This window comes from Phyllostomus hastatus, unplaced genomic scaffold (genome assembly GCF_019186645.2).
Source record: "Phyllostomus hastatus isolate PE091 unplaced genomic scaffold, TTU_PhHast_1.1 phas_scaffold_78, whole genome shotgun sequence".
NCBI lineage: Eukaryota > Metazoa > Chordata > Mammalia > Chiroptera > Phyllostomidae > Phyllostomus > Phyllostomus hastatus.
In genome coordinates, this window is record NW_025334041.1 from 102,129,009 (window position 1) to 102,141,072 (window position 12,064).

At 39.6% G+C, this 12,064-nt stretch overlaps 1 protein-coding gene across 14 annotated transcripts in view; it reads left to right on the plus strand.

Moving 5' to 3' along the window:
- NRXN1 (neurexin 1) overlaps nt 1-12,064 on the plus strand; it is a 1,079,628-nt gene that overhangs the window by 514,021 nt on the left and 553,543 nt on the right. For all 14 annotated transcript variants that reach the window (XM_045827411.1, XM_045827414.1, XM_045827421.1 and 11 more), the window contains 2 exons: nt 4,741-4,863; nt 11,257-11,638. In XM_045827411.1, the coding sequence (XP_045683367.1) occupies nt 4,741-4,863; nt 11,257-11,638 (505 nt within the window). The remainder of the gene's footprint in view (nt 1-4,740; nt 4,864-11,256; nt 11,639-12,064) is intronic.

The following is a 12,064-nucleotide window of genomic DNA, read 5'->3' on the forward strand; positions in this document are numbered from 1 at the left end:
AATTCATAAATAGGTCATTTAAAAAAAACAGCTTGAAATGTTGAGGAAATCTGAAAATTTATTGTGTCTGCTTCTATCTGTAGTTAATTAATTTTAGATACAGAATCACCAGAAAATCCAGTGACTATCACTGAGCAGAGAACAGTTACACCGCGGCTTTAACTTTTGAAAAGATTGACACCGTTACTAAGCCCTGTCTATTCTTGCGTGGTTTTCAGCTTTGATGCAGTTCAAATAGTCGTCATGCACTAAACCGTAGACTCAGATCCTGATGTTCTTTGAAAAGTCACTTCAGTTCAGTATAATATCATGGGCAGTAGATTGACAGTGTGGGTAGCTGGACTCCACAGTTAAATAGTTGTGACCATAGGAGCTTCAACTAACCATTTTATACTTCAGGATTTTTGTTTGTAGGGGGCTCAGTGAATTTCTATACTTCTCATGCCCCTCTATTCTAAAATTCCTTAAAATAGCATTAGCCTATAGAGCTGAATTTTGATCCAGCCTGGGAAATACTATCTGTGGGGCATTCAGCTGCATATACTTTCACTATCTGCATATTTCTTGGGGGGCTGTGGAAGGGACTATGGAATAGAGAAGGAAAATCTCACTCATTACTGCCTCTGAGACTTATAATGAGGTGCTCAGCCTTCCTAAATCAGCTTTTTAAACTCAATAATGGAAAAGCAATTTTTCTATGGCTTAAGTAATAGATCATAGTAAGAATCAAGTATAAAATTGCATATAAGTTGTAACTCCTTATCTTAAGTTGTCACTCACTATCTTAGTTCTCTTAGGCTGCTACAGCAAAATTTCACAGACTGGGTAACTTAAACCATAGATGTTTATTTTTTTTTATAGTTCTGGAAGCATAGAAGTCCAAGATCAGGTTGCTGGCAGGTTCGGTTCTTGGTGAGAGCTCTGGGCCTGGGTGGCAGATGGCTGCTTCATTTTCATATCTTCACGTGGTAGAGAGAAAAGAACTCATGTCTTTTTCTGTTCTTGTAGGGGCACCAATTTCATCTTGGGGGCTCCTTGCTTAAACCTAATTACCTCACAAAGGTAATGCCATCACCTTAGGAGTTACCACTTTAACATATTAACATTTGGTCCATTACACATTAATGCTGGGAGAAAGATAGTACTACTAATGAGACATGTTTTGATATCCCCAAAGGAAAAAGACATCTCAAAAGGAGTTTAGAATATGAATGGCTCGAGTGACTATAATGTTGCCAGTCAAACCTAGGTAAGAGGACAAATGACTCTCAATCTCAAAATTTCAAAAGTTAAGCACCTTTCTTTACCAGTTCCACGTGTTTTAAATGCCTGAGAACGTGAGAGCTCAGAGGCACTGTAAAGGTCAGCCAGACCATCTCACCACTTGATACGTGGGGGTGTCAAGACCACTAGAAGCTGAAGCTTTTAGCAGATTGCCGGGTTGCCAATTACAAATGGATCATGCCCCAAACTGATGGCTCTTTCTCTATATCATGCCTTTAATCCCAGCCATTTCAGTGTTCCTCGGTGGAGGCACAGTGCATTATTAGGACTGTTCTTCCTCCATGACTTATACAGAGGGTATGTAACATTTCCCATCATCATCATCATTCTGTAGATAGAGCAAGCTGGCTGTCACTATGAGGAGCAAATTTTCCACCTCCTTTGTTCAGATGTAGGGAAACCAGAATTTTAAGCTGCTAGCCAAAGTTCACATAGCTAAGGGGAAGGATAACTCAAGGGAAAGTATGCAGACTTTGAGTAAGTCAGTCTGGATTGGAGTACTTTTCCACCACATTTTAGCTGTATGACCTTGAGACAAGTAGTTCTAGTTTTCTAGGCTCTCAGTCCCACATTTGTAAAATGATAATAATGTAAAGATGATGTAAGTTAACAGATAAAGTGCTTGGAACATAATAAGCATTTCCCAGTCCCCAATTTTTTTCTTAGTAGCAAATCAAGGATGGCAAACACAGTTCTTACCTCCCTGTCCAGTGTGCCCTTTATTACACTTCATGTTGCATAGATAATGTTGTTTTGAACTGAGAATATTAAGTGCATTTTAAAAGCCTTGTCTTCCAAAATCAATCTCTTCATGTTTTTAATAATGCAAGAAAGGAGATTGAAGTTGGCCCACAGAGATTTTTATGAACCAAAGGGTTATTTTTAATTGGATTTTGTGCCTGTTGTTATGGAAATAGTTGTTTCACAGATTAAGCATTATGACTTTACTGCAAGATGAAGCCCAGGATGGGGTATAATGATGATATCACCCTTATGCTTTTTTTCCTGGACAAAACACTTTTAAAATTAAGAGGACAGGAGTGAAGCTGCTTCAAAAGCACACATTTCTAAAGGGGAAAAAAAGATCTCCCCTATAAAAATAGCTTTAAAATGATATATTCTCTTTTCAAAGATCAAAACTAAGAATGACCCCTGCTGCCAGTAGGATGCTAAGATTCTGCGGAGTTATTAAACACTTCTTTCTTCACTATTGAAACTAGAAAGAGTTCCTTTGATCCTGCAACTTGCTTTCAACATTTGGTCTCAAAGCATTTTTGTAGCTGGTGAACTATCAGGCTTTCTCTAGTTATTTAGTGATAAGTCTCTAAAAACTGTTCTACCAGGATGAGTTTAACTTTTCTAAAGAAGCAACAAGAGATGATTACTAACCTTCATGATGGCCCCATTTAAAGACATGAGACAGTTCATCCTGCAAAATTTAGCTTATGTCACTGGCTCATTTTAAGCTCCAGAGAAACCCTACCCCAGGAATATGGAACATGTATCATCAGGAACATTCTAGGAGAGAAACCAGGGAGCTGGGTGAATAGTCTGAGGAACTGACAGCAACCAGCGAATGATCCCTTGTCAGACTGACTGCTGACTGGTTTCTTCACGTGGTCCCTCTTTTGTTTTCTCTCCTCATTGGCATCTTGGTATGGCCTCCTATGCTCCTTGGACATTGGCTGGTTTTGTTGATAGAATTTAGTGGAAGAAATTGGGAAGCAAATCCTGATCCTGAATCAGCTGAAAGTCCTTAAACTCAATGACATCATGTATTTCAGTATTTTAATGTACTGGTAAATTCCATCATTTAAAAAACTGAAATACATCACCAAATTTGGATCTTTAAATCACCAAATAATGTATCTTTAAAAACTGATTATTTTTCTCATTGAATCATAATGTCAGATTAGTGGAAATACTTGTTTTCCTATAAAAATTTTCTAGTTATACTAAAAAGCTGTTTTCCCTTGCTTTGTTTTTAAGTGGAAGAGGGAGATTTGTCTAACTTTGTCCTTTCAATATTTTAAATATATATATCTTTTATTAAGATTCTATCTATCTATCTATAGAGAGGGGAGGAGAAGGAGAAAGAGAGGGAGAGAAACATCAATATGTGGTTGCCTCTCTCATGCCCCCTACTGGGGACCTGGCCCTCAACCCAGGCATGTGCCCTGACTGGGAATTCAATTGGCAACTCTGGTTCGGAGGATGGCACTCAGTCCACTAAGCCACACCAGCCAGGGCTCCTTTTGATAATTTTACACAACGGTTTTCTAAGATAAGCTGTTCTAAGCCAATTTAAGTTTAAACCACCATGGATTCACTGGCAGTTACTTTCTTGGTTACACTTCTTGCCCTCTTTCTTTTGGCCCTTGCCTCGGGGAACCCCTACCCTCTACTGTTTAATATCACTTTTTTCCCTTTCCCACTGAATAGTTGGCCCTTTTTTGGCTGTGACTTCTGTTTCCTTCCCTTTCTTTAAGGGTCAATACTTTTATCTACACTCACTTTCTGTGCCTCCACTGGAGTTAGTTTTTAGACACAACATTTCATAAACTTAAGAACTTGGACATTGGGGGTACATGAGATCAGAGTGAAGAGCTGCCCTCACACAGTATAGTACCCAGAGCAGCCTCCTCTCCAGAGTCTAATCCAGCCAGGGGCCACTCACTGAAAATGGTTAGCTAATGACCTATGGTCAGATCTCTCCCAGAGTCAGAGGTTACATGATTGCTAGCTGCTATGTTAGCAAGGGAGTGATGACTGCAAAAACCAGGGAACTCTTTGAGGGGGAAAACGTGTGTAGGCAGCTTCCCAGTGCTGTATTGACTGTGCCTATTTATGACAACAGGTTCATTTGCTTGTCTTAGATCAATGCATAATGTTAAAGATTCTCCTTCAAGTGTCACATGAAAATGTCTGTTAACTTGTCGTTTTCCTTGCTTGCTATGACTCTAATGGGCTTGAAAATTGATCCAGCCAGTCTCTTCTCTTCTCTTCTCTTCTCTTCTCTTCTCTTCTCTTCTCTTCTCTTCTCTTCTCCCCTCTTCTCTTCTCCCCTCTTCTCTTCTCCCCTCTTCTCTTCTCCCCTCTTCTCTTCTCCCCTCCCCTGCCCTTCCCTCCCCTCTCCTCCTCCTCCCCTGCCCTTCCCTCCCCTCTCCTCCTCCTCCCCTCCTCCTCCCCTCCTCCTCTCCCCCTCTCCTCCTCCTCTCTCTTCCCTCCTCTTCCCTTTCCTTCTCTTCTCTTCTCTTCTCTTCTCTTCTCTTCTCTTCTCTTCTTCTCTTCTCTCCTCCTCCTCTCTTCTCTCTCCTTCCTCTCACATTTCTCTCTTCTCTCTCCTCCATCTCCCTAGCTTTCCCTTTTTCTTTGTCTCTTTCTCTCATTCTCTGTGAGGTTCATTTGCTTGACTGAATCTGAGTGTCCATAATGACTGTTTGGCATATTCTACAGGCAAAGGTCCCGAGACCCTTTTTGCCGGCTATAACCTCAATGATAACGAATGGCACACAGTGCGTGTGGTTCGTCGAGGAAAAAGTTTAAAGTTAACGGTGGATGACCAACAAGCCATGACAGGTAAACCCTGCTGTCCCCATAGCCCTCTCTCTTACTCATCCTTTACATTTTCTCATTGCTTGCAGGTTCTCATTGCTTTGCTGGGTCATATGGTAGCTCTATTCTTAATTTTTTAGAGAACTTCTGTACTGTTTTCATATCTCACAATAATGCCAGCTGGTACACTGGTGTAGATGGGTTCCTAGGACACTCACCCAGCAAAGGAAGCCTGTACTACAAGGGGCCCACCCTCCAGAAGATAATTCCTGGTATTTGGGGGGTTCCTCTGTCATATAAGAAGCAAGGAAACTGATAAATATGTTGGAATTCTGTCAGGTGAACTGCTTTTTCCTTATAAGCTACAATAGGTCATTTTTTATCATTTACCCCATTGGTTAAACTTTAAGGATGTCAAGTTCAATCCCTGGTTTGTGGATTCCTAATTAAGGTGAGCCATATAAAATCCACCCCAGAGAACATAGGGGGGCTCAGTGAAAGAGGAATTGGTAGGCCTTGACTCTCTCTGTTGAAAATAACTTCAAGCATATAACCTGCTGGGATATTAGCTCCTTTTTCTTCTTTAGAGCACATCTTCATGTTAATTATTTTAGTTCAAGGCAAAGATGGTCCTTGTGCAGTGCATAAGTGTCTGTTTTACATTCATCCAAGGGGAGTTCTCATAATCAGAGATCAGTCAATTCCATCACTGTGGGAATATCATGAATGACATTTTAACTTTTGAGAGAATTATTCCTGGGTTCAAATGAAGCAACCTGCCAGCTCATAGATCTCTTTATATATGATTTCACTAGTCCTTCCTGGCTTTTCAAAATTTGTTTTCTACATGTGGGTTCAACTTCTCTGTTTCAGAGTCATCTGAAGAGCTTTAAAAGGACCAATTCTTGGCCTGACCCCACAGGAGTCTGGGGGGAGCACAGCTAAATTTTCCCCTTAAAAATCTCTTTAGAGGACTTGCATGCAGCAGGCCCATGGATTGGTGCTGAGACACCTCTGCTATGATACGTCAGTTTATTCCCTGAAGGAGAAAAATCAAATTGCTGAGCACAGAACTGTGTGAACCTGCAGAAGGAAGGCAGGATTTTTGCAGAGCTTTGGCCCAAGTGTAAGCTGAAGTTCAGCTAGTTTTGGTCAGAGGCAGTTCTAGGAAGATGAGTGGTTTGGACAATTTGGATTTTGTCAAGATGGGTAGAAATGAGCAGTTAAGGTCTAAATGGCTTAGGTTTTTTTGAAATGTCATTATTAACAGAACTGAGAAAACAGTCTAGGTATCTTTTCTGTTTGTTGATTGTTTGAATTGCAAGAACACAGCTACTTTTGTTCTAAATGGGCAAATGGTCTTTACTGACTCCTGCAGCCTAGGGCAGTGGCCCGGTCTCGCAATGCTTACCTCAATGATTCTGTCCGAATTCCCGAACCTCACCAAAGAGTGGATGCTGGTACTCAGTACACCTAAACCCCAACAACTTTTTCCTGGTCAGCGGTACCCTCCTCATTGTCTCTCTCAGTCCTTAAATGCGGTCTGCTCTCTTCTTTTTCCTTTTTGGAACACCTTGAAAATTGGGCCATAATGAAAGATTGAGGAAGTCCTGGTCTTCCAGCAGCTCCATTTTCTGCCAAGAAAAAGCCTTTGAGGCAAAGTCTAAAGGGCTTGGTTAGCTTCTCAGAACTGAAGGAAGGACAAAATATCAACTATCACTTCAGTAAACCAGCCTGCCATTTACTCTTTCTCAAAGCTGCCAAGGCCTTAAAGCAGAAATTAGATTCTACCCTCTGTTCTGTAGGAGTTGATATTTTTTTAACAATTGTAGGAATCAACATGCTCTTTCTCAGAGTATAAATATTATATTGGAGTACAAACGAAGTCAACATTGATGATTCACCTAAACTATGCATTTTTCTCCCAATATTCCACTCCACCTTTTTTCCTCCCCCAACTCTCAGCCTCTTGTTGCTCAGAGCTAAAGACATAGCAATCTCCCTTTACTTGGTGAGTTTTCATCAGGGCGATTTGTGGGATGACGTTTTATCGAAGACCTCATGAAAGCCAAATTATAATGAAAAAATTCAGCTTCAATTGATATCACTAGAAATGGCTTCCAAAGACAGCAGTAGAAACTTGCCATTGAAGCTTAAGTTTAGGATGACATTTTTTTTTTCAAACACTCTAGTGGCCACTTGAAGCCACCTGTGAATCAGGAAAGCAATAGGGATTTCTCATTAGGTTTTACAAAAAATCAGAAATCACTGAGCAGGGACATTTTTAAAAGGAAAGCACTAGAGACTCTCTGTGCAAAATCCCACATTTGACCACATCTTTAAGTTACTATACACACACACATGTATATATTCACACACACATATGCACACACACACACACACATACACAATATATTATATATTATATATGTTAAGTCAAGTATCTGTTGAACACAGGACAGTCCGTCCTAAGGCTATCTTTGGGAATGTCTGACCCTCAGCTAGGATGATGGGGACAGCAGTTTGCAGCAAAGAAGCCCCCAATAGGAGAGATTTTTTAGGTCTCAGATGAAAAAAGGTTCTGTAAAATGTATGGGGGCCCTAAATGTGGAAGCCTTGGGTTTCAACTTATTGCTTAGTCTGTGGAAAACCTGCAGTGGTGTTTTTTGTGTGTACATTCATGTTAGTGCTTCCCTGGATGGTGTTCACCACCCATGCAGTGACTTGAACCTGGAAGCCGGCCTCACCACCCCCTCCTTTCCACCGTTCTCACCGTCATCAGTAAACCCTACAGGTCGGATCTGCACAGCTATCTTATATCATCCTCTGTCTTTTTTCATCTGTGCTGTATCCACCATAGTCCAAACCATCTCCAATCCATTGTACCCAGACCAGAGAGATCACACACACGCATATGCACATGCACACACAACGCACATGAGCACACACACACTGACTCATGGCTTCCACTTGTCTCACACCCTCCAATAGCTCCTAGTGTAGTCCGGCGGCACTGAGACGTGTGTGCCCCGGCTCTCCATTCCGTCTGATGTGAGCACCCCCGCACTTACTCATGGCTCTCTAGCCACACACTCTAGCTCTTCTCTCCTGAGAGCCTTTGTTTGTCTGTCCTTCTTGGAACCAGCTTCTCCTGTTTTTAGCATAGCTTTCTCTCTCCTTCTCTTTTTTTTTTCCCCAGCCCCTGTTGCCCATGGCTTTTTCTTTTCTGTCCTTCAAATTTAAGTCAAACATTAACTCAGGTACTTCCCCACCTTTCCTATTTACCAGCACAACTTTCCTGTTCATCAAACTCCTGACCTTTTTCTGAGAGTTGTCATTACATATTTAATTACGTTCTTGCAATTTTTTGTTTGCCTTCCAATGGGCCATAGTTTTGTGAAAACAGGACCTGTGTCTACTCCTTGTACCACTATTTTTAAAAATTATCTGACACACACCTGTACCACACACTCAATAGCTTTAAGCGAATTAACAAGTTAGTGTAAGCCTGGGGGGTTATTTTGTTCTGCAGCAGATATTTAACCAAACTCTGAGCCAGGCTGAACCTAAAGTAGCTGATCTTGCTGTCAGTTTAGGTAAAAAGACTTGATTTAAATACTGAGGTTTTTATGCAAACTATCCAGGTAGGTATTTTTTTTAATCAGAAATTATTATCAATCTGCTTTACCCCAGACATATTGATCAGAGGCATTTTGTTAAATTCAAATTCTCTTTCCACTAAATTTCTAGAAAAGGCAGTGGATTTTCAAATGGTGGGAGCTTTAAAAATGTTTCTCCTTCAATGTCCTTAATTATTTTTCTTAATCAATATATGTATACAAGAGTGGAGGTGGCTATATTACTGACATTGGATTAAACACTCAAATAAATTCTGAGGAAAAAAGAGTTTTTAAAAGGCAGCTGTTAATGTTTTCTCAGGCAGTGGATAATGGCTTTTAGGTGCTAATTCTCTCCCTGGAGCAAGCGTATCTGCCATTACTGTCGATGCAATTTATATACGCTCATTAAAGAAAGAATGGGCTCCTGACCATAGGCTGTAATGATTTTTCTTGTAACTGGGCCATGCTCGCACCACTGTTTTACTACCTTTTTATTATTTATGCTCTGCATATATATCCTATTCCTTTGAGAAAAAGAAAACGCATTATGAGCTATTTTTATCACTGAACTACTCAGTCCTCCTAAACAAAATGTGTTTCACTGTTTCAGAGCTGCCAAGAACTTGACAATTTGGGGTAATATTTAATCTCAAGTATCAGAAATATTTTTCCAGATACTTCTTTTCTATCCATTGTTTCATTAATAGCACTTCCAAGGAGGAACAGGACAATTTCAGGATCAGGGTGAATTCACTAAATAAAAACTCATATTTTCATATCATGAAAAAGGAGATGAAAATCCCAAGTAATTTTTGAGCTTTGCATATTTTTCATTCCTTATGGCTTGTTGATTCAATGTTACTGGTATCTCTAGAGCTTTATATTTGAAAATTATTAGAGGCTAATTTTATTTGCTACCAAAGAGAGAGTTCCCCACAGAGCACTGTGGAGGTCATTGAACAAGGAAAACTGAAGGAGGAAGAAATGACATCACACAAGAAAGCAGAATTGCTAAGGATTTAATCATATTCTGCATCAGATAGACAACCAGGAGACATAGTGGGGAGGAAGGAGGAGGACAGGCAGCTAAGGACTATGGTAATTTTTGTTTCAAATAAAGTGTAAGTGTTTGCAGAGAGGTGATTGGAACAAACCAATGACTAAAAAAAGAACACTCCCAGGGTGACAGGACAGTTGTTACCAGGATCTAGGACTAGTAAACACGTGTCAAATGTAAGTAGAGTCAAGTTCAGATTAGAGGGGAGATGTTTACTCCAGTCAGTTTATAAGCATTGAAGTCAATGAAATATGTAGACAATTTCTCTTGCACAACAAAGAGTATGCCTTTTATATTTCACTTGCAGGCATTTCCTTAAAATGCTATCTAATATTTTACTGTCTTGACTAAAGCAATGAAAGCCAGTCAGACTCGTTGATGGAGGCCCACATAGGTGGCTACTCAATCTTCACTACACCTGGGAAGAAGGTCCAGTGAATTTTCTCAGGGGCTGATCCTGGGATTGGCTCTAATTAATATTTTCATTAATATCATGGATGATGGGATGGGGTAAGCTTGATAAATTTTTCAATTATGCCAAATTGAGTAGTAAGTTAGTATCCAGAAGAATTTGACTGCAATTTTAATAACCTTTTTGAGTTTCAGCAGAAAGTGGATGACAGTTTAATTAGACAAGAACAAGATGCTGGGAGTGAATCACTAGCAATGATAAAGTAGTTTATGCTGTACTCTAACAAACAAGTTTACATCTTTTTTTAAAGTTTGTTTTATCTTCAACCATGCAGGTAGGTACAATTATCACTCTGTAGGTAAAATGGGACTAGTCTGGCCTTCAGTGGGGTTGACAAAGAAATGTGGTGGATGAAGAGCATGAGGCCTGATGAATAGAGAACCAGTATATAAATTTACAACCAAGTTTCATGTTCAAGTGTTTAGAGTCCCAATTTTAACTTTGATAATGTGGTCTAGTTTTACTGGTATTCTCAAAACTGGACATGCCTTATATTGGTATATTGTGCTCAGTTTAGTTATCCAGAACATAAGTGCAAGGAAAATGGCATAGGGCCAGTGGAGAGCAACAGAGATTCCAAAGTGGTTGGGAAACTGGTCCTAAGAAAGACTGTGGAAATTACTCAGCACAGAAACATGAAGGTGAAAGTGACATACTTGTCTTCAAACACATTTTCATGGTTCTTTAATGGAAGAATAGACACCAGCTCTTCATTATTTTAATTGGTAATAGGAAAATAGAGTCACATTTTTTGGAAGAACATTCCTTATAAAGAAAAATATCACCATGAAGCTACGATACGTCACTCTTTACTGGGATGATTTAAGGCAGTCATTGCCCCTAAACCCTTCCTCTACCTTCCTTCCTTCCTCCCTTCCTCCCCTGTATCCCTTTCTCCATTTCTTCCTCACTTCCTTTTCCTCTCTCTCTGTCCCTCCTTCTTAATTTTTCTTTCTCCTTTCCTTTGTCATTACTTGCTTCCTTTTCTTTTTCTTCTACTTCTTAAAAACCATGTCACTTTAACTAATGAGGACAATTTTTTTTGAGACTATAATTTGGACAGAGATTGAAACCTGACATAAGGAAGTTGTATTACAGTGTACAGCCTAGCCCTTTTAACATCACTTCTGCGTTTTTACTATATGTAGTTGAATATCAAGGAGGTATTTGGACTCTCATACCTTAAAATGTGATGTTGTTAATGTAATTCTAAAGTTGAAAGTGCCTTCCAGATACAAAAAATAAGAATGCATTATCCTCCCCTTTAGGTCAAATGGCAGGCGATCACACCAGGCTGGAGTTTCATAACATAGAGACTGGCATCATCACAGAACGACGGTATCTGTCTTCTGTCCCCTCCAACTTCATCGGGCACCTTCAGAGCCTGACATTTAATGGAATGGCATACATTGATTTGTGTAAAAATGGCGACATAGATTACTGTGAGCTCAATGCCAGATTTGGCTTCCGGAACATCATAGCAGACCCTGTCACCTTCAAGACCAAATCGAGCTATGTTGCCTTAGCTACATTGCAAGCCTACACTTCTATGCATCTTTTTTTCCAGTTCAAGACAACATCCCTAGATGGACTAATTCTCTATAACAGTGGGGATGGAAATGACTTTATTGTGGTTGAATTAGTAAAAGGGTGAGTATATGTCAGTTCCATGACAAATAAAACTTTAGGAAAATGGACCTCAATTTACAAAAATATACATTAAACAAAATGTATCGGCTTGCAAGGTCATGGGCAGGGGTGCATGTAGGGGAGGGGTATTCAAAAATTGTGTTCATTTAAATTACTTAAGTACCTTATAAAATTAATAAGGGTGTTGTATAGTCTTTTATACTGACATTTCCAAAAATGAGTTTTTATATGAGATATAAAAAACATCAAGTTCTTATATATGCTAGGTGTTCCATGAATCTTACAATTCAAATGTGGATCGTCTTTCTATTACTATACACACCATATTTTACAACAGAATTTCTACAAATTGGTAGGCTAATTTATGCTATGTTAAATAGCTACTTCGAGTAATCAAATTACTTGAATTTTACAAAATCCCATTTA